General features: G+C 40.2%; 1 protein-coding gene across 7 annotated transcripts in view; it reads right to left on the minus strand.

The window, feature by feature from the left end:
- DCAF6 (DDB1 and CUL4 associated factor 6) overlaps positions 1 to 23,127 on the minus strand; it is an 81,479-nt gene extending 58,352 nt beyond the window's left edge. For 4 of the 7 annotated variants that reach the window (XM_032680368.1, XM_032680367.1, XM_032680369.1 and 1 more), the window contains exons 1-3: positions 22,996 to 23,126; positions 7,684 to 7,745; positions 1,280 to 1,372 (exon numbers count right to left, since the gene is read on the minus strand). In XM_032680368.1, the coding sequence (XP_032536259.1) occupies positions 1,280 to 1,372; positions 7,684 to 7,745; positions 22,996 to 23,089 (249 nt within the window). In that variant the 5' untranslated portion in view covers positions 23,090 to 23,126. Of the gene's footprint in view, positions 1 to 1,279; positions 1,373 to 7,683; positions 7,746 to 22,995 lie in introns of all 7 variants that reach the window. The other 3 variants (XM_032680366.1, XM_032680364.1, XM_032680362.1) reach the window with 1 other exon arrangement.
- Positions 23,128 to 23,375: the final 248 nt, after the last annotated feature.

The following is a 23,375-nucleotide window of genomic DNA, read 5'->3' on the forward strand; positions in this document are numbered from 1 at the left end:
CCCATGAAAGCATAAAGCTTAAATTGCTGCATCTATTAAAACAATACGATATTTTAATGCAATAATTATAGAATAGGATAATAATGTCGCAACCATCTGATACTGAGATATTAAAATAAACCCTGAACAATAAATAATATTGAACATCCTTTACTTGCAAGAAAAATTCTTAGTCTGCAAATCTCTCCAACAACACTCACTTTGGAATATATCCATCATCTGCCTCATAGCTGTCTTAGACACCTTTTCTTCTTCAGCTGAACTCCCAGGCCAAGAGAAATCTGAGTCTAATGACACTGATCTGAACTCTGTCAGACTGACACCAAGAGTTGCAAGGAAGAGATGAAGTTTGAAAGCTATGGATTTATTTGGGGAAGTGAGGAAAATGGCCTTATCTATAGGCACAGGCAATTCTCCAAATCACTATAATTTTCCCTCCAAAACTCTTCAGGAAAGCAAAAAACCTTCTACTCAAACTCTCTTCCACCATCACAGCCACACATTTTGACTCTCTCACCACATTTAATTTTTTTATCACGTCTTCAGGGTTTAGTTCTCAGCCTCTGAGCGAGCATGGGAGAGAGGACAGAGAGTTCAGAGCATCTGTTCCATCAAACCACAGCAGTTCCTTAAAGAGCAAAGTGTGGGACACTGCTACTACCTGATGGATGCCAGCTGGCATTTCTGGAAACCATCCAACTGCATCGTAACCCCCGTGAGTGCAGGAGTGGAAAGGCAGAGACCTCTACAGCACCTTCTGCTTCACAAACCTGCTTCCCTTGGATCAGCACAAATTCTGCTGCATCCACACACAGGTACACACAAGGCCACGTAATTTCAAGTGGGAGTGAACCATCTGAATCAAGATTAACGCCTCAACCACACCAACTCAGTGCATGACACAGAGCAAAGGCCAGGGCAATATTTTAAACCGAAAGTGAAAGGAAAACAATTTATCTGACGATAAGATTTCACAGGAATTACTGAATCCTATTTCTAGTCCTGACACTAATCTGCTGTGAGACCATGTTCCTTTTGTGCCAGACCACGCACCGTAAAATGGGATAATACCTATGTCGCAAGGGATTAGAATCCTAAGGTTTTAAAGCACTGTGGGGTTTTATTCCCATTTATAAACGCTGTGAAGTGCATGATATTATCTCTGTCAGATGATAATTAATATCTGAAAACTAACAGATTGAAAAAGAACTTTAATATGTTGAAAAATAATAACTTACATCTTATTTTAAAATTAGCAAGTATCCAGAAACAAACCTACCTTTCTGCTGTAGGGATTGCTAATTACCAGGTTGGTGTCATCTGAGCCAGATAAAATATATTCTCCTGTATCATTCCAACAAATTGTATTCACCTGCATGAATTAAAAAAAAACTTGTTTAGGCTTAGAGCAATTCAATTTTCCCTGTATTAAAACATCTATATTCACCCAACACTACAGAAATAGGAGTTAAGAAATTCAATTGAAATGATGTAATTTCTAAGTAGCTAGCACAAAAAAAAATAAAAAAAAAAAAAATAAAAAAAATAAAATCTGTGGTTTTAAAATAAATTGATAAGGGAATCACCTGCTTCACCTATGGCATCTCAATTACTCTCTCTGCTCAAGAGTTCATCAGGTAAATTAAGCCTTCCCACAAGGGCCTCAGCAGCCACAATTTTACATATTCATGTGCTTTAATGTACCAAATCTACTCCATAGAGTTCTCCAAATTTGATCTGGAGGGCATCACAATCTTTATTGCGGCTTCACCATATCCAAATTCTGACCATCCATTGCTTTGTGCACTTTTCACTGACCACACTTTCTCAGGGAAAAGCAGAATCCATCCCAGATCCCCTTTGAAAAGTAAGAGTATGCTGGGAAAGAAGAATCCTACAGGGAGGTACAGAATCTTATTGGAAGAGCTTTACAATATATTTCCTTATCAATTCTCCTTTTCACAAGCCTGTGTTTTATAAGGTGTCAGTGAAATAAAGCTGTGAAAGCACTAAACATCCAGGAAGCTCAAAAAGTATCCTCCAAGCAACAGGCTCATGCACAAGCACCAAGGACTGCATGCATGACCATTATTATTTCAAGTAGCCTCTAAAATACCTTCAAGTGCCAAACTGCAGCCATCATCATTTTCTGCTGGCTATATTCTGTTGGCAGAACAACTGCCTTAGTATGATGAATCAGAATGGATTATAAAATCAGTAAAAAAGAACTTTGTTCTAAATCCTTTTCTTTTTGGTTTTGCTCTTGTTTGTTTTTGTTTTTTTTTAAATTCAAGTATTTCATTCTGAGCCCCCCAAAAAACAAAACCAATTTTTGTTTAAAATAAATGCACCCATTTTAGTTACTGCTTTAATTGCAAGCTTAGCTGGGGTTAGTTGCACAACCAGAGTTAGCTGTTTCAGGTGGATCATATGGAGAACACCTTGATACACTCAAGTCTAGGAACTTTATAACAAACATGCCTGTGCCAGAGTGAGCTCAGTGCTCAGCAGCAGTTAAATATTGTTGGGACTCATTAGGAAATGCACACAAAAGCAAACACCATTCTGTCAGAGTACACATCCAGGCACGGCAATTCCATGTCTTCCACACTATCCAGTTTTGGTTCATATCCTGCTCCCATATTCCCCTTTTCTATTTAGTGCCCATTCAAAAAGAGAAATTACTACAAAGAGTTATCTAATAATTTTTTATTGCAAGAACCAAATAATTTGTACTACCCTGATGCTTATGAAATCCTGACCGACAGGGAAAAAGTAAGAAATAATTTTCTGTGGATCTTTACAGTATAGGAATGGAAGGCCTTAAATGAAACCATCACATGACACACTTGGCATTTTAATGAAACTGGAAATCATTGTCATGGAACGTTCTGAACGTCAGAAGTGGAAGAATATACATATTTATCAAAGAAAAATGAAAAATGATCAGAAACAAGCATGCACTGTCTTTACTTCCATCTATCCATGAAAGTCTGATGTGTTCTCTAAAATACCCATCAAGCACTGTCTGCTTCCCCTGTCTCAGCTTTCTTCAAAAATATGTACTGGCCACTCTCAGGGCCAAGTTATTGGGCTCAGCTGAGCATTGGTGTGACCTTGCATGGCCACTTTTGTGATCTTATAACTCTGGCTGTCAATCACCAAGAACCACTCATTCAACCAGCCCCCAGAACCATCTGCCATTGAAATAACCTGTCCTGACAGCGGCTGTGCTCTGAAAATGTTGTCAAACATAGCACACTACTACAGCTAGAGCAAGCACAAACCCCAAGAATGTTTGTTTTCATCTACATTTCCCTCCAGGCAGAAAAATGTTATCATTGCCCTAAAGAAACCAAAATGCTAATATAGGAATACAGGAATAGAAACAAGAACAAAATACTGAAAAAAAAACGAGGAAGCTACCAAAAAGAATTAAAAGCACGATGTGAGAAAGAAGAGTTAGCAAAGGAATTAAACAAATTGAGGGGGTGGATGTGTATATTTATGTACAAAATCAAAATCAGAAGGACAGGAAAGCAGAGAAAGCATCGAAGATGCAAAGGGGAGACAAGATTATATAAATTGTAGCATCACAAGCCTACTCAAGACATCAAGCATTCTCCTTTTAAATTCCAATTTCTTTGCACTGATTGCCTCAGTGGAGCAATTTCAACACACTCCACCCAGGCCAAAGTTGGTTCAAAAAAAATCTTGAAGTGAGATGACACAACCAGATGTGTACTAGAGGCCTATAACTAAACAGGCTTTTTATTCTGTACCCAATCGCCTTCTCGACATTGCTGGCCATAAATAAGCCAAAAAATAACAAAGGCTCTCAGTGGGATAAGCTTGATCTTTTTTTCCAGACAACACTGGCTTTCCAATAAGTGATCAGTCAACACATGCAGTGCTCAGTACAACCTATTGACCAGCTCTGAATAACCCAAATAAAATGGCACACGGATCACTGAAAAGAGATGCTCAATAAAAGCAGATAAATAAAAGTTCTCATCTCATTCCACTGGTAGCAAACCCATTTTTAAAATATCCTCTAAAATGAGGACTAGCTACAAAATTGGTTTGTGTTTCAAAATTGTGTAGAAAAGCTACATATGTGCTGCCTTCACAGCCACTTAACACCCAACTAAAAGCATAATGTAACAGTAACTCCACCGAGGGTTTGGAATTCTTGGGAAAAGGTGTTAGAGCCAAAAGAAAGGATATATTAATCACAAATGGCAGACAGTTACTAACAAGGTAAGAAAAGTCAAAGTGTGTGTAATTAGCTTTTTTCTATGAAGTGTTCCACGTTATTAATTGTATCTAATTTAATTTGTCACTCATCTAGCCTTGCACTGGGCACTTTTGATTCATTAGTCAATTAATCAAATATAAATTTACTATCAAAGACAATGCAGGAGGCAGTGCAGCCAATCTTAAAAAACTGAAAAAGCAAAGTCCTCACTTCTATGCCAAGTGACAGGAGAATCAACTCTTTTGTGAACAGGATGAATTAACAGAATACAAGAAACAGAGGAAAGGAAACAAAAATGACTGTAGATATTCAGAACACCAGGAAGACCTCCCAAGCAAGGAAAGGGGTGGAAAAGGCAGTGCTTTTCATCTGTGGAGGACGAGGTAAAAACTGCACATTCTAACAATACACAGACTTCCTGTACTAATTCAAGCATTGCTTTGAGGACTACATCTAAAAATGACTTGCTCCCAAGTGCCATCCTGAAGGAGATGTGTGCCACAAAGGATGCTTGTTTGCTACTGATCTAAATGTCTGAACAAAGAGATGAGAAATTTTTCTTCCAGGTAATCCTCTTTACTTCAAAAATGTGCTATTTGCTCATGTCAGAGGCTCCATCTATATTCTGCATCTCTACCTTCCTCAGCTTTCAAAGGGCCAAAACGGGAAGAAAATAAGCCCTATTTTAAATACAACTCAATATGGTTTAGAGTTGCTTTATCCTCTGCTTTCCTCAGGCTTCATTGTTGCTGGTCCAAATTGATTGGCTTTTAATGTCTCTCCTTTGGATTTAATTACTTCATGAAGAAAACAGCTCATGTAACTCCATACATTTCCTCATCATCTTAAGCTCCCTTTAGAGCTTAGAAAATGGCAACTTCTGGCACACATATGACCTCACTGAATTTGACAATGTGAATCTTGTTGAAAGAGGGAAATCATGCCCTGGAAGGATGGTAAGGTTACAAGCAGACATCAGTAGAGTAATTCAATTACCTCACATACTGCTGTTAGGAAATGTGACTTCAAACCAAGTGGAAAATGGGACTCTTTCAAAGATAATGGTACCTAAACTCTGAGATGAAAATACACCTCAAACAAGAAGGTGCTGTGGTAATATTAGTGCTACAAGAGCAAGTATACTTGAAGTAATTCCAACAACTAGTCCCTTCTTCACAGATATCCCCACCTGAGTGTGACCATACTGTTGTATTTCCCATCAGATCTCTCTTTTGTGTAACAGAGACCAAATGGCAGGTAGGAATCTGGGCTTTATTTTTATCCTCAATTAGTAAAAAAATTCCTTGCCTTAAGTAAGTTGCCCACCTCGTCCAATTACACAGCGTGCTTTATACAGAAAATATGTCACAACTTATTCAACAGAACAATGCAAAAGTTCCTAAAAAACCCCATCCAAACAATCAAAGAGCAACCAAAAGCAACCCACAAACCCCTGCCATCCAATCCTCATAAAAACCCCAACCACCCCAAAAAACCCAAATCCAGGAACACCCTTAATAAGACAATATAGCATTTGTTCCCCACATTTGAAATGCATACTGACTCAGCAGTTGTGGGAAATTAAAAAACAAAAGACCCTAATTACCACTGATTGTAAAACGACTTTAATCAGTAACAGCATTGTAATATCATTGACTTTTATTTCACAGATGTTTTTAAAGCAAATAGTAAGAAATTACACTGAGTGGTTGTTGGCCATACAAGATTATTCCTCACAAAAGACCACACAGCAAAGGACATCAGAACTCCCAATGCCCCATTCTTTAAAGGTGGAGAGTTCTGAGCAAATTCAACTTCTAGAGACATTTTTTTCAAACCACAGCAATATTTTAAACACCTGCACATGATGCTGTAAATTCGCAACTAAAACATTGTCCTCCCGTGGAAACAATTAAGTTAAGCCACATGTTAAAGCATTTTTTAAAAGCTAGCACAATCAAATCAAAAGTAGCTTTCAAATACATATCCACTAGATAGGTCCAAGAAACACCAAATAGCCAACACCAAATCTGCAATTTCCATTACATGAAACAGATGTAAATTAAAATAGAGGTCAGTCACTCCATTTTAACATGTCGTGAAGCAACACTATTTTCCTGTCCTCTGTTTTAGAGGAAAAAAATACTATTTTTACAAGACAACTAAGAAAAAAAAAATAAAAAAACCCAATCAATTTCAGGAAAAGAAACTTGAAAAATTTCATCTTAACTATTTGAGGAGAAGAAAAATTACAAGAGAAACTGTAAAGTAAAAAAAAAATCACTGTTACAATCTTGAATATAAAAAAATGATATATAACTTTCCACATATAGATTCCTAGGATGGTTTGGGTTGGAAGAGACCTTACATCATTCTTATAACATTTCTTGAAAGAAAAAAAAAAAAAAAAAGAGAAATCAATGCATTTGTTTCATTACGTCAACACCATCTGTACCAGAACATTGAACTTTCAGTGGTAGCCAGTACAGGAGAAGTAGCTGATATTTTATGCACATCAATCCCAATCCTTGCTTTCCCCAGTCTCTCCAGTCTCTCAAAAATATAGGCACATCCAAATCATCCTTCTGATCTCAAGAAGGTTGGATGTTAACAACACTTTTTCTTTAAAACTACTCCCGTGTCAGTTAGCAATTATAACACTCCTTAATTTAAAACTATAGGTGTAAGCAACTCAAGCTAAAATAATCCTTACATTTGAACAGCTTTAGAAATAAAGACGGTAAAGTATGAAAGTTACACTTAAATTTTCATATTCTTTTTTATAGCATACTTTCACTTTTCATATATCTTGTATGACAAAGAGAGTCATGAATTTCTGCTCTATTCATCGAAGGTAACATGGCAACCTCTTTGCCCTCTACCTAGTTTAAGTGAAACCTTTTATTTAAAAGAATATGATTTAAAATATTTGGACCACTTTCAATAATTAAGTACTCAAATAAACAATATTTCGAGTTATGGTATTGCCTTTCAGGGGAGGCTTGGTTTTGTTTTCATTATCTCTTTAACTAAGCATGTAGCACTTGATCATTTGCTTTTTAGACTTGGAGGATAAATCACTCAAAACACTAATACAAAATATATCAACAGAGCAAGAAACTGCTAAAAATACCTTTTAGCATGAGTCCTAACTGAAAAGGCACGAATGTGTTTTACTGGCACTGGATATTAATTCATTCAGCACTAGACACAGACAAGGATCAGATACTTTGGTTCAAAGATAAAGTGTCAGATGTTTAAGAAACAAATACCTAGAGAATTCAGATGTAGGTCTCAGCAAACAGAGTTGTCCTGCTCAGCTTTAATGCATAGTATTTGCATTTTTAAGTTAAGGAACTATTACCATGGCAACAAAATCAAAATTTAACCTCTTTCAACAAAGAAAAAAGCGACAGGTGACTTACACATCCATCATGCACATTCAAGGTTGCTTCAAGTTTTAATCTTTGGATAAATTCTCTTCTCCCTGTAAAGAAAAAACACCAATTAATTACTTTTTAAAAACAGTAACACTGAAGAAGTAGTTAAGACCCTGCTAATGAGCACTCACAGCTAAAAACCTAAAAATAAACAACTAGAATATAAATGTAAATCTTGAAACAATTCATATGGTATTGTTATTTCAGTAAAGAACTGAAAAGTGATCTTCCAAACATTGCCTACAAATCTACATCTCCTCTTCAACTAGAGAAAACCCAGCTTCAATTTTGTTATTAATGTTGCATTTGGAAAAGTAATATTTCAGACCAGTAACATTCCCATATATTTAAGGGATAAAATACAGTGGAAACTTTTGGAAAGGTGATGTGAGAGGAAGAAATGAAGGGGAAACAAGGAATCTATAAATGAGTATTTAATAAGGCAAGGCCCCCAGAAATTTATGTCCTTATTCCCCATATACAAACTGATTTACCACTGCACTTAAAAGCACCACTGTACAAAAGACATGAAGAGGGAAAAATAAAGTATATTGACAAAAATGTGGTCTTTTCCTGAACTAGATGTTTAAGCACACAGCTTTCATTTAATTCAGAGTGACCCAATTCTACGAAAGCAGGTTATAATGAACCTAATACTCCCTTGAAAGCACTTTCAGAAAAGACAAATACTGATGAACCTGATATTTTTACTTCAATCCTAAAAGCATTTAAGCTCAAGGATCATCAGGTTTTTTCCCCCTGTGTTTGTACAACTCTCAGAACAAAATTCCAGGTAAGAATATCAGATTACAGACCTATGCTGGGCTGCATTGTTTTCAAACATGAAACTATGGAATTCACTCAAAACTGACCTTCCTTTGAAGAAAGAACAGAATCAGGAAAAGAACTACAAGGGCATGTAGCGACAGGACAAGGGGGAATGGCTTTAAACTGAAAGAGAACAGGTTTAGACTAGATATTAGGAAGAAATTCTTGGCTGTCAGGGTGGGGAGGCCCAGGCCCAGGTTGCCCAGAGAAGCTGTGGCTGCCCCATCCCTGGGAATGTTCCAGGCCAGGTTGGATGGGGCTTGGAGCAACCTGGGCTAGTGGAAGGTGTCCCTGCCCATGGCAGGGAGCTTGGAATTAGATTATCTCTAAAGTCCCTTCCAATCCAAACCATTCTGTGATTCTAGTTCACTATTCTTTCTTTATCCATTTTTTTTTCCCCTGCAGGAACAAATTTGACCGTAGGTTCTTAACGGTCGGGGTTTTGCACCTTTCAGTTAAATCCTATTATTTTTACAAATCACAGAATGATTTCTGTATTTTCAATGAAGATTTCTGTTTTCGGGCTAATTTGATTTCACTTGTTTGTAAGTAAGTGTGAATACAGAGGTGGGAAATATCACCTGCTGCACCCTTGTATCTCACTCTGTATGACAGAAACCCAACAATTTGCTGCTGGGCTGCTACTGTAATGCAAAATGCAGTAAGACATGACCCCCAGAAGCATAACTTCATTAAGAAAGGTATACTCCACAGGCCAACACAAAAATCCAGTGTTTGCCAGTCCCATCACACTTCCAGTTGCAGAACAAAAAAGTTTGACAGCAGTGGGTGATTCTTGGGCACTGCATATAACAGATCTGGATGTGAGGTGTGCTTGCTCAGAATGCTCTGGATGCACACACTGAAGGATCACTAATTAATTTTTAAAAACAAGCAGAGCAACAGACTTTTCTCTCCTTACTGTGTGCTCTAGTCTTAATCCAAACCACTTAAACCAGCAAGTAAGAAGCAGTAGCTGGGTTCCAATCCCATCTTCAATTGCAATTTTTATTTCCTTAGAGAAGTCTGTTGATAAAATTATACACGAACTGACTTGCTCTTGCTGTTAGATTAGGATTTTTTGGTCTTAATAAGACCACTGTACCTCTACAAGTTTCAGTAAATGTTTAACTTGAGGTGCAGACATAAGGTGTCTCACATATTTAACACTTGCCCATTTTAAAAACACTAAAAACATGTGTTGGGATTGCACATGCTAGCATATGTTATTTGTTATATATGTGATTAGTTTTTTATCATTTGATCACTATCTATCTAAATACTCATTCGAAGAAGGAATTAAATACAAGCAAAACTACAACACTTATAGTTTCATTATTCCCTAAAGTAAAGAGGGAGCAAGGGAGAAAACAGTTAAAATGTTCTGCCTCCAAAAACCTATTTGATTAAGTACTAAACACTATAAGACAACGGAATGGATTGTTTCTAATTTGTCTTATCACTTAAAACTAGAACCACCGGATTCTAAGCTGTGGGTTTTTTTCTGAAAGAAAAAATTGAACTACTCTAATAAACTGACCTGAAGAAAATATTGCCTCTGTTGTTAAAAGCTGAGTTAAAGCAGCGAATCTGTGTTCCTTGTACTTCAGCAATGACTTCCACAGGTTCACTGGTTTGCTAACAAAGCCCAGCAATAAGTACTAGAGTACTTTTTACTTGATTATTTTTGTCACTGACCCATTTTTATGGCAGTAAAAAAAATAAAAAATAAAAACCCAATATTTTTTGGGTTGTTTTGTTTTATTCTTCAGGTGCATCACAACTGTTATTGTTGGATGTTCTAACAGTCAAAGGACTGCCAAGGACTCTGCTCTCACAGGTGACAAGAATCTTCACAATCCTTAACTCTCATTCCCATTAATCCCTGAGCCCTCCTGGCTCCCCTTCAGCTACGATGATGGAGGAGACCCCAGTCTTTGACAGAACCCCAGAGAGTACTTTTTTTCTTTCAAAATCAGCATCAAGACCTGTGTCATGTTTTGGTTTTTCACCACCCAATACTGTGTGCAGGCTCTCGTGAGAGCCAGAAACTATTTCTTTGTCCCCTTAACTAAGAACTGCCACTAGAAACAGAATCATTTATTTCTGTGAGGGTGCTTCAATATATCGTTTCCTATATTCAAACAGGGCCTGTCTAAGACAGGGATCAAGCCATCAAGGTGTCATCACCAAGATTATCTCACTGGGCAGTGGAGCACACATGGGGTTTGCTCTGAAGCTGCTCAGGTAAAGCTATGGACGAGAATCTGATAAAACAAACAAACAAAAACCCTCTTAAATTTCAAATGGCAATGATGAGCCCCCTGTGAAGTGTTTACAAAGCTGAAATTTGGAAAGCTATCAAGCTAATGCCCCACCCACCCATTTTCACGAGACATTGTGCACCAGCTGAAGCCTCAAGGTCCAGTACCACTCTCAGCAGAACGATCAATAATACTTTCAGTTTTTATCCATCTACCCATTTTCACCAAACATTATGCACTGCTGAAGCCTCAAGGTACAGTGAAACCCTCAATACAGTGATCAGTAATTTTTTTTTTAGTATATATTGATCTAGAGACTAGAGGAGCATTTCCAAGGCCATGTTCTATTTGTGAAAGAAGCACCACCTTGAGTCATTCATAATATGAATTTAAAGCGGGCAAAAGAGAAACTGCAGCTGCTTCCTTGTAACTTTATTTCTACAGAGAAATAAAACCTGCACACACAAGGTCAAACCAAAGGCTGCCTTGCTGCTCCCATCTGGAGAATTACCTAACTTGGTTGTTTGGAAGCATTCACAGCTCTAATCTCGCTTCAGGGAGCAACACCAAAATACCCCAATGTCCCTTGTATTCCCGGCTCACCATCCTCATGGCACCATTTAGGTCACAATCCTCAGTTCAGGAGTCGCTGATCAGGTGCTTTCTACGTGGCTATTTTGGCAGAGGTGCACATGCCTTCCTTTTGTAAGCAACTCTGAGTCAAAGCTGCTTCAGAACCGATGACAGCAGAGAAGTTAAATGCTTTGAGCACGTAAAACCTTCTTAAATTTAAAACTGTGCTCCAGAATTTCCCACTGAAGATCATTTCACCATGAAGGTTTAGCTTTAAAGTACATTTGTGCTCTACAGAAACACAACCACACTTTGATCCGAAGCAGCACCGCCGTGGTATGAGATGCTAAAAGACAACCCTTATTCAGTAATAGATCCCATTTATCAAATGAACACTCATTTATATCAAGCTGGCTCTTTCCAAGGCCAAGTCCCTCAGCGCTGGCTTGCTGTGACATTTGGAATGCCCTAGTTTAAAACTGAAATGGAGCCAGCATCTGTTCCCAATGCAGAGCACATGTTATCTTGCACTCTCAGTGCATTTCAAAACCACTCCTGATTTTTCAGGGTAGAGTTTACGGGTTTCTGAAGTAACTCCACGAAAAGATGGCAAGTCCAGTTCTTCTGTACACGGCTTATTTTGCTCAAACTCTACATATGTCAAACTCTGCATCGTTATCCAGTATAACTTCTGATCCACACCTTAACTGGCTGGTTTCTCAGCAACCAGAATTCTCCATCTACCACACAGTAAGCAGGACTGTACACAATGTGCACTGAATTAAGTTTCAGCGAGGTAAGTTAAAATTCTCGAAGATGAATTAAAATCTTGAAAATAATTTGTTAGCTATACGGGCTGACAGTGGCCCCATTTTATAGTCACTCAAACTGTGACACGGGAAACTGAAGCAATTTATCAAAGGAAAGAGTGAACCAGCAGTGCTGACAGAAACCAGATCCATTGGTGTGACCTCCAGTCCTTTGAACAAGGCCCTGAGTTATATTTCTTTATTGTTCTGTACTACTGTATAAATGCCAAAAAATTATAATCCTGGCTCTGCCAATGTTTGAAAGAATACCTTTCCAGCGACTATGAACAACTACTTTGCTATGGTTTGAGTTCAAAACAGGTTAACCTGATTTTTTTCTCTGCTCTTAATGATGCATCACAGCCTGAAAGTTTGAACACTGTAGAGAAAACACAAGATATTTTAGTGTCTCAGAAGAGACTTGCCATTTTAATACGTAAGAGCTTTGCTACTAAACACCCAGCATCAAACAACTTGGTGTTAATCAAGCTGGTAACTCAAATCCTAAGACAGGCTTAAGGAATGAGCTTTATGTGTTAAGAAACACAAAACCTTCAGCTCTCAACACTAAGACAGAAACTACAGAAGATAGGATGCTATGCCCTCAATTACGATCCAGCAAGCCTGTAACATCTCATGGTGAGTATATTGATGCAAAATTTGACCTCAAATAAAACCCACCAAAAAAAGAAAAAAAAAAAGCAGCTCAGCAATGTTTTATACATTTTAGGGTAATTAATAAGCATTTTGAAAAATACTCCTGCTTAGGTTTGCTTCTACTGTAACATCAGATAAGATTTGTTTGCATTTGTGGCAAAGGCTGCAATTAAGTTGCAAACACATTTCAGATATCAAGAGTGTCCACTCTTGAATATAAGTTCCCATTGGGCTCCCAAACTACATGCTACAATCTACAAGCATTTGAGCTTTAAACCAATGTGTTTAATTTCTGTTTGATATTTACCATGTTTTATCACGCCCGAAAGATACTCAACACTTAAAATCCAACTGTATTAATATCAATTGTTTAATGTGTTCTCAGTGACAAAAGTGTGGCATAAAGCACAACTCCCTCTCTCAGAGAAGGCATTTTATCTGTTCATTCTGAGCACTAGTTGTCAGGTGAGTGTGCTGTGCTGACTAGTGCTAAGTGGATTTCATTCACAAGTACACTATATTCTGACAGCTCTCCTGCCCCCTCACACTGCCCATAGTAAATTCTTCTGTATTGTTCCTGCCACAGATTGCAGCTGAGCAGAAGGTAAAACAGGTGTGGTTTTCCAACAGGAGAAAAAAATGCCAGTTTTCAGCAATTTTGATATTTACTGGATCCCTTAAAGTAGTCCAATGATCATATACAAATTGCTCACTGAGATAAAAGGCACATGCAAGAGGTTTATTCTGTTTTCTCCACCAGCACTAAAATATGTCTCCCAAGAAAACACCTCGAAATTCCGAAACAGATGCCGGCACAAAACCGAAGAGTCATCAGATCAAGAAAAACACACTCGAGCCCTGCTTTCTTCTCATCAAAAGAATCAAAGGAGCCTTCCACTAACTGAAGGCAAAAAAGGAATATTATGCAGAATGTTGCAAGTCAGAGTAAGGAGCATTACTGTAGGTTTCAACATGCCTTTGGAAATTCTTTTTGTTGACTTTGAAAAGTCTTCATCTGAAACTGTTACGTGGAACAGCAACGTATGTGGAATATTTTCTTTTAAAAACGATATCAACGTAGTAACCCAGACAATCCTTACAACACTGGGAAACACCCATCAGGTACTTGTTCTCAAGCACTACTCATCTGTGTAACACCCTAGGTTAATTAGGAGCTCCACTTTCCAGCAAGAGAAGATGATTCCAAGAAGCTGGAACAGGGGGATTGCTCTGCCCCAGCACAAAAGTCCGAACCGCTGGCAGCAGAACCGCGATCTGTCACCTGTGGGCTCTCACACAAAACGAGTCCTGGGGCGTGGAAAATCATAGCAGAAGGAAAAAATACTGGAATCTGCTTTTAAGAGGGGCACATTCCTAGCAGGCATGTCCAGGCTGAAGAGGTGTGTGTCCATTACTGCTGCCAGTGCTTCCATTACCTCCGAGTGTCTGGGAGAGGCTGCTGATCCTCCCGCTCAGCCACCAGGACCACTCGCACCAATTTCAGACAAAGGTTCTGGGATAAACAAAAGCCTACTATTTAAAGTTGCTTAAGCTCACTGGATACTCATTTTTAAAGAGATTAAGTGATTATATAGAAGCTTACCAAGGTATCTAAAGAGACATGTCTTCCAGCAAAAAAAATGAAACAGGGCCTGCCTTTCCCACAAGGGTGTCCCAGTGAAAACGAGAACCTGGACACAGGGAACTGACTTAGAGCATTTACCATTCTGCACACCTACCTAATTAAACATACCACTCAATCCTGAGTACCACAGGCACTGCACACTGCTGGGTTTGGGGGAACATGAGAAATTATAAATAGAGATTTAGGTACCACAACAGACACAGGTCATAACCCCGTAAGATTCCAAGTGTAAACACTTGGAATTTGCCCAGGATTAGAGTTTGAAGATAGATTATGTCAAAAGTTGAGGTCAAGTAGAAAGCTGAGTCTTGCTGGTAGATGCCTATTACGTTAACACTGTGACATAGGTTAAATTATCACAGAGCATTTAAAAGCAAATAGGAAAAAAAAACCCCTTGTTCTTAAAAATTATACAGCTTGTTGCATTAAACATCCTAGATGACAAAATAACCCTATTGTTTAACTCAAGGGACTCCTTTTCCACTGAACAGAGTTTTCAGGACATAACAGTGTTTCTAAAATAAAAAGAAATTGAAAAGGAACCACATTTTTCCTCATTTCCAGGGAAAGGTAAATAACAGGATCACAATAACAGTAACAACAAAGCCATGTAACCTAAGGAAAGAGGTGGGTTTGGTTTAATGGTTTAATTTCTGTATTTGTTTTAGACATAAAGGTTTTAATTTCTATATCAGTGAAGGTTCATAATTTAGCAAGTGTTGAATAAATGTCACTAATGATTCTGAACACATTCAGTTCGCCGGGAAGAGAAGGATGGATCCTCATCTGCCTCATGATATCTGCTAAGCAGAGAGCAGTCAGCATTAATGACACATTCAATTTTCCCAGAGGAAAGCCTGCAAATCCTTGAAGAACAAAATGAGGGAAGAAGGGGGATATTAAAATTCACTGATGTGACGCGGATCAGCCTCGCGATGCTCGCATTCAATATTTAACGATTCAACGCGCGCTAAAGCGTTTGGGACACGTCTGAATCAGCACCTCACTAAGCCCCAAAGACACGAAAACAGTAAGACTTGCACTTAAACTGTGAAAAATTGAGCTTTGTTTGAAGGCTGGCCCACTTTGTGTCTGGATTGATCTTTTTCCTTACTGCTGGGACAGGACTAGTCTCAAGTGTCAACAGGTTCTTGATACACGATCAGTTGTATCCCACCGGACTATTTTGGGGACATTCAAGGATAGAAGATCAGGAATCACATGCAAAGTCACAAGAACTCATAGTATTGCAGTGCAACAACTTAAAAGAGACCGAACACAGATTTGTTTGATGGTCTACCCTAATGCAGTTAATGGAAGCAATCCAACTGGAAGAAGGATACGGGGTGGGAGGGGGTATTGAAATAAATAAATAAAAGAAAGAGATCTAAAGGATCTCTCACATCACTGCCTCATCCTGAAATACAAATCCAGTACACGTTGTACACGACTTGTTTTTGCAGCAGGAGACAGCTTTCATGTAACCAAAGCTCATTATTAGAAGATCAAGGTACAACTTAACTACAGAGCTGTCTGAAACACTCAGGATCAAGACACAGGCAGTTATTTACAAAGCAAGCACATTCCTGGAACAAAGATTGTACACAATGTAAATTCAATGAAATATTGCAATCAAAAATGAAAATATGTTTGACACAAACCTCTGCAGTTTCCAGCTGTTTGCATGAGAACACTGAGGCTCCAAAGAGTATAAAGCAAATACATTTGCATCCTGAGACTAATTCAAATATAATAATTATACATGCAAAGCCTACAACACACTCACACTTCTTGGCAGCCACTAACACACATGATTAATGTTCAGTGCACAGACATTACACGTAAGGTTAATCCCTTAAAATCAAAAAGCACAAGTACATCTGCGTACTTCAGCCCATTTCAAGCAAAACTGCAAAAACACAAAATGCCTCTTGAATTTTTGAGGGACAGAAAATAGCAATCTCAAACAGCTGTACCAGTTTTTGATCATTTCCTTCCAGCCGAATGCAAAGCCAGAAATCCACCTTCCATTAATGTTGCTGTCATATGGCAAAATACAACAGCAGCAAAAATTTTGGTGATTTGGTAAATTAAAACATCCAAACTCAATAAGTTAATTGATAACAATATCTGATATACACAGTAGTATTAAAAAAAAAAAAAAAGAAAAGGAAAAAACAAAACCCCAAACCCAAGTTTCTGCAAACTAATGCCACTGAAGAACATAAAAATGTGATCTGCAAGGGTCTACGGTTTTTTACAAATTGATGTTAGTATATAAAAACCAGAAACTGTACTCCTATCAATCCCCAGCGTCCTAAAAACAAACACTGGAATTTATTCTCTTTATTCAGGACAGAGTGACAGAAGGCACCGAGTAATCCCAGATCCTGCATGTATTTTTTTTTTTTAGAAAAGAAAATACCTAAAAATGATCATCAACATGTTGTCACAGAAGTAGCAAAATTGGACAACACTCAGGAGACAAAAGTAGTAGCACAAACCATAGCAATTAAACCACAAAACACACAGGAAAGGTGTAACCGAAAAAAGGTCGATGACATTAACTACAAGCAAAGATTCCTGAGATAACAGCAAAACAAGCTATCAAATTTACTTAGAGGTCCAAATTCACTTGCAGGTCCAACTGGTTCCTGCACCTCCACCTCCATAGCTCGGTTAGTCTACAAGGGAAATAATCCTAAAGATAACAGAAGGCTGATTAGACTGAAATTAAAACTAAGTATTCAGCACTCAGGCACCAGGAATACTCATCCAACCTTAATCCTCCCTCCCAGCTCACATCTCTTTCTGGTTTTCTGCTATGTACCAAATTATAACCCCCCAGCGTTGATTTGTTGCCTTGTCCAGATGATTCTCCTATGCTATGCTTTTATTTTGCTTTACTGATATTAAAGCATTTAACCTGGGTGTATTTATTATCTGAGGTGATTTACTTCGAAGCAGAGGGAAAAAAAAAAATCATTAATCTTGTATGCTGGGATCAGCCCTAACATCTTTTCCCAAAAGCTGTTTGAGATGTACACATTGTGCCTTTCTGTTCCTCGGTACCCATTTAAATGAGATAATATCAGGGAATTCGTTTCAGACACAGTCTCTTTATTAAACTCCTCCAAATTCAATTTGTTATCAACAGGTCCCGATGACACATTGTTCTTGGAATTGCTCATCTGTAATTTTTTAAGGACTGTAGTCACTAAGTCTTGCTTTTATTAACAGTGAAGAAACTCCAAACATATCCAGTTTAAGGCAATACTTGATCACTGTACTCTCTTGTGTTTATTTCAATTAAGAAGTAACATCTCTTTTCTGCAATGCTCTTATGTGTCTTAAACTTTTCTACACAACCAGTGAAAATCCAACGACTGTACCAAATTTCCTGCTCTCCTCATGTTTCCTGCCTCCTTCCAAAATTAGATCGAGCATGTTAAAGATGTTTCACAGATGTATTTTCCTCCAACTCATTTATTACACCCTGAATTTCAATTCTGACTCTGCCTTTTTCTATTATTCAGAAAACATCTCTGATGAAAAAAATCTGAAGAAGATACAGCTGAGCTCTATCTTTCCCAAATCTTCAGTTAGCCCAGTTTCCCATTCGGTGTGTGACAGAATATATCACTGCAGAACTGGTTTCTGGGCACACACTGAAGTGCAGTGGAAAATGATGCACATCAGGAAGTTACACTGTTTACATTGAAACAGCAGATTTGTGTCCTCATAATCAGGCAATCAGGCTAATTTATAATTGTCCTTCTTCAAGCAGAAGTTAATTTGATAGACTTGTAGAAGAAAAAAATAACATAAACCCCCTCTAGCAGTTCTGGAGCTTAGCTGTGGCAGGTGAGTGTTTTTAACCCACGTTGGAAGAGAAAATTAATACAGGAGGCTTAGGATACGAAATGTAACAGTCCAGCTGAAAATAACTAAACATCAAAGGTATTATGCAAAGAATTAAAGAAGAAAGGTTGATTAAATACACTGTGACCATTGCCAAGTCTGCAAGAGCGCCAGCTACAAAGCTGATCATAGCAAAGCTGTCTAACCCTTCTTACTCTGCGTTATTTTCGAAGACCAAGACACCACACGTTCAAATATAGCTGGAGCAAAAACTGGGCAAAACAGCACCTCTCTTTCTGGTTGTTCTCCCTAGCGTTCTAGTTTCCATTCTGCTGGGCTTTGGGTTTGTTTGTTTGTTTGTTTGTTCAAGAAAAGCAAAAGAGAGAATGAAAGTTTACAGCACTTTAAGGAACTGACTTCACCCTCGCACCCAGGGCAATATATTTTAGGAAGAACCAAATTCTATCTACATTCCACAAACCACTACTGGTTTTATAAACTAATATGTTAATGAATGTGACACAGTCAATGTCAAAACTAATCAGTTGTCCACGCATGTAAACAGCTGCTCTTGCCTGTTTTTCCTGTTCTTCAACCCTGCCTATGAGCAGGGCAATCAACTTCAAAACTCTAATTAGTTTTGCTTTTACTATGGTTCATCTCTGTAAAGAGGGGGAACTACTGAAACCTAAGTAGTTCCCAGTAAATTCTCCCTACCTACATAATATATTCACAGCTGTCTTTTTAGTAAGTTGAAACTTTACAAAATTTGACCACGATGAACCTCACTACTGGTTTTCTTATAGTGAATTTTTCAAACCTTTCCCCAAACTTAAAAAACAGGATGATAAAAACTTAGTAAGATATGAAACAATCTTTAAAGAGGAGGGAGTGGAAGCTCAGACATCACGGCTCTATCTCTAAGATATCTGGTAAGCTTAAAAATTTCACATCACAAGAAAAGAAGATTTCAGAATATAGTATGTGAACAAGGATATCAGAGATTGGGAAGAACTGATTATTTTGATATTTGCTTCCATTCTGTCAAGCACCACAACTTCCAACTCCAAGCTAAAAACCAGCATCAGTTCCTCTCCACAGCTTATTTTAGACTGGCAGACTTTCTCTGGATAACCTGCTATGTCAGATAAGAAAAATAATAAACAAACAAACAAACAAAATCCCCAAAACAAACTAACAAAAAAAGGAAAAGAAAAGGAAAAGTCTTCATTGCTCCTACTGGCTAAACAGAGCCACTCTCACCAGCATGACCCTTCACAAGAAAGCAAATAAATACAAATAAATAATACCATCACATTAAATATTTCAGGGAAGTTATGGATCCCTTCTTTCTTGCAAGAAACCCATGCTACCATTTCTCCAGTCAAATCATTATATGCTGCATTTAATCCACGTAGAAGTCTTTTACTGTGCTGGCACTGAACCTTTCCCCTGTTATGAGAACCTACAAGTCCACGAGTCACTGAAAGAACGATGCAAAATTGCAACAAAGGTTCTGAGAGTCTTCTGAAAGTATCGCTGCTGACAATTACACTTGCCAGTTTTCAAAGCCGAACTTAAGTGCTTCACTAATTTAAGTGCTACAGTTTACTATCAATGTTTTCCAGTGTGAAAGCAACGTGATGTTTTTAACAACGGAGTCCCTCAGTGACCCAGCAGCAGGACTCCTCCCACGAGCACTGGGCTAAGAGGACGCCCAAACGGAATCCAAGAAAAGAAGAGTTACTGACAGCCCTCCCTGAGGATTGGCTTCCTCTGGAGACTTCAGATACAGACACAAGCACTGTCTGAAACTGAGACTAATTAGCCTACAAATGCTGAAGAAAACGTAGCTAACAGATACATTGCTAAGACCCCCATTCTCCCTCTCTCACCACAGGGGGAATCCTCACCAAGGGACGACCTCTGAAGGACACATCCCAGGCACGCTTGTACTGCCCCACCTTCACGAGGTGTTTCTGTGGAACTCTGTCCAGAACTGACTGGGATTCAGAGCAATTATTCAGGGATCTTGCAAAAATCAGACGGAGTTTTGCAAGGACATGAATTCCGCGGGTGAATTACCCGCGTGGAAAGGTACAGGACGATGCACACCCCCTTCCTGGAGCAGCTGCTTGCAAAAGCTGAAAGGGGCTATAAATAGAGTGTCACTTGATTGCCAGTTCACATGAAACTAAAACACGGAGTAAATAGGAAACAGCAATTAGCTCTCAGATGTCTTCCTTCAATACAGAGTCACTTTCAATACTTCTGGTGCTTTGTATAACACTACGATTTTATCCCAATGAAGGTTTCACTGTGCACGCAGACACCTCTTCCCTCCAACACATTGGTAGTTATGGACTTGCTATGAGGGTTTTCATTTGATTTGGTGGCTGAAAAACAGCAGCAGATAATGAAGATATACATAAACTTCTTAATTTTGTACTGACATCCATAAGGGCTTTGACAAATTTACCAAAAAAAAAAAAAAAATCCATCCAAACAAACAAAAAGCAAAAAAAATGCACGTGGGCAGTGTCTCAAGTCTCTCAATACTATTTCTAAGCCAAAATGAAATGCTCCTCTTGCACTTGTTCTGTCAGCCACACTGCTATTAAAAAAATTATGAATAGGAAGAAACCTTCCTTCCCGTTCAGACCAGGTCAGCAACGACCAATAACCAGGGCTACCCATCCAAACAACAAAGCTCCTGCATGGAACTGCCAAAGTCTGAAAGGGAAGAGACCCACATATACACCAAACTACAGACAAAAAGGGCACAACAATGGGCCTGTTGTCTTGTAAGTCTGCACACAAGCAACTACACCTGGTTTATTAAGGCCATAAACACTATTTTGAGCAAAAGTGCAGTGGCTCCACAAGACAAGCACACCATGTACCAACCCCTTATTTAAAAGCAGGAGTCAGTAAGGACTGAGCATGTCCTGCCACCACCAACGTGGATCTCAACATAATTCAGTGGGAAGGCTCTCCCAGGTCCTATTTTCTCAAGGCAATAAAGCTACTGAAGTTGTTTAGGTTAAATGAAAAACAGTAAACGCGAGACCTTAACCTTAAGCCGCCAGAGGAATTTTGTTCTTAGTTAAAGTTATGTACATTTTATTGGAGCAGCATCCAGAAAAGAGATCTTAGTAAATCCAGGAGGATGATTTCAACTGATCAAATCTTAATACTATAGCTGTCAGAGACACAATCATGCAATAGCAAAAGCAAAAAGATCCAAAAGGTCTTAGAGCACTTCTTCAGAATCTGCACACTACGGTCCTAATTTTAACACTGAGCTTTTCTGCTCTGACTGGAGCAGAAAAAAAAATTCAAGCCAAACAAAAACAAAACTAAACAAAACCCCAAACCCCCTAAAATCAGAAGGATTGATCACTGAAAGTTAGGACAACCCTCAGCTAAGACTTGGCCAAAAGCAGCTGTTGAGACATAACGAAAGTCAAAAGCAGCTAGACCATTAGGGTTTTTTTTTAATTTTAGGACTTCAAAATTCCTTTCCAAGGGACTTCTGCACATGTGGGTGCTACAGACACACACACACACACCCCCCTCCACACACACACACCCCTCGCTGGTGTGAAAACCAACCAGCAATGACCTTGATTTCCTTCGGTGGATTACTGAGTGCTCAGGGACCACGGGCAGAAAACTACCGAGTTAGGCTCGGTAATGTGATATCCCACCTTAAATTCCACCACGAAACAAGAGGAAAACCAATACCGTCCACGGTCAGAAACGCCTGGGAGGCACAAGGAGACACACGTTTTACAGCGCTGTAAATCAGCTCCATCTCGAGCACTCGGAGGTTTCGACTAAAAAGGCAGGAATTGTTTTGCCACTCGAGCACAAAAGAACAACCCATTTTCCCTGGAGAGCTACCCCCCCTCCCCTCCCCAAAAACCCACGGCGGCGCTACCATGGATCGCCACACCTCCAAAGGCACGGGAATAAATACTGTGGAGGTTTTTTAAATATATTTGGTAACGTTTCGCACGAAACCTGCGCCATGACAAAGAACGCACCGATAGTTCCTTCTGCACCACAGGAACGTCCCCGCGGCCTCGCGAACTGAGAGTAGCGCTGGGTTTAACTTCCAAAGTGGAAATAACCTGGATGGGGTGTGGGAGCGAGGGCAGCGCGGGGCTGGAGAGCCGGGGACACAAATCCCGGCTGGATCGGGCGGCACCGGGCGCGTCCCGGCTCCCGAACCCCCGGGAACACCCCGGGATCGCCCGCGCCATTATCCCACGGGCGTTCACGCGCTTTGTTCCCGGCACACCCGGACCCTGCCCGGCCTCCGAGGATGATCCCGGGGCTATCCCGAGCCGCCGCCGCCGCCGCCCAAGTTCCCGGCTGGATCCCCGCGTGCAACAGTTCCTCCGGGAAGCGGAGGGACCGCCGGGTCCTGGGGCACCGCCGGGGGTTGGGGCGGGGGACGGAGGTCCCGGAGCACCGCCGGGGTGGGATGGGATGGGTCGAGCGGAATGTTGGGGGGTGTCCAAGGAAACTTGGGAGCTGCGGGACAGCGCGGCCGAGGGGCGGAGCGGCGGTGGCGGGAAGGGGCTCCCGGCCCCCTCCTCACTTTCGCGGGGCGCCAGGAAGGGCTCCCACCCCCCGTCCCGCCCGCCCTTACCGAGGTAGTGCCTCCGCAGCAATCCGGGCTCCTCCAGCCCCAGGCTCCGCTTCTGCACGTCCCAGAGCAGGTGCGGGCAGCGCCCGCGGGACATGGCCCCGCGCTGTGTCGGGGGGAGCGGGGCGGTGATGGGTCGGGATGAGGGTCGGGATGGGGGTCGGGCCGATGGAGCGCCGGGACGGGCCGGCGCGCGCGATCACCATGGGAACCGCCGAGCGGGCCCCGCGCGCGCCCCGCGCCCGCCGCGCGCCCCGCCGCCGACCGCGAGCCGGGGGGCGGGGCCGGCAGCGGGACACGCCCCCCGGGCACGCGGCGGGACACGCCTATCGGGGGGGAGGGAGAGGGGGCGCCGGGACTGACGCGCGTCTCGCGAGAGACAG

Source organism: Chiroxiphia lanceolata, chromosome 2, assembly GCF_009829145.1.
Source record: "Chiroxiphia lanceolata isolate bChiLan1 chromosome 2, bChiLan1.pri, whole genome shotgun sequence".
Classification (NCBI taxonomy): domain Eukaryota; kingdom Metazoa; phylum Chordata; class Aves; order Passeriformes; family Pipridae; genus Chiroxiphia; species Chiroxiphia lanceolata.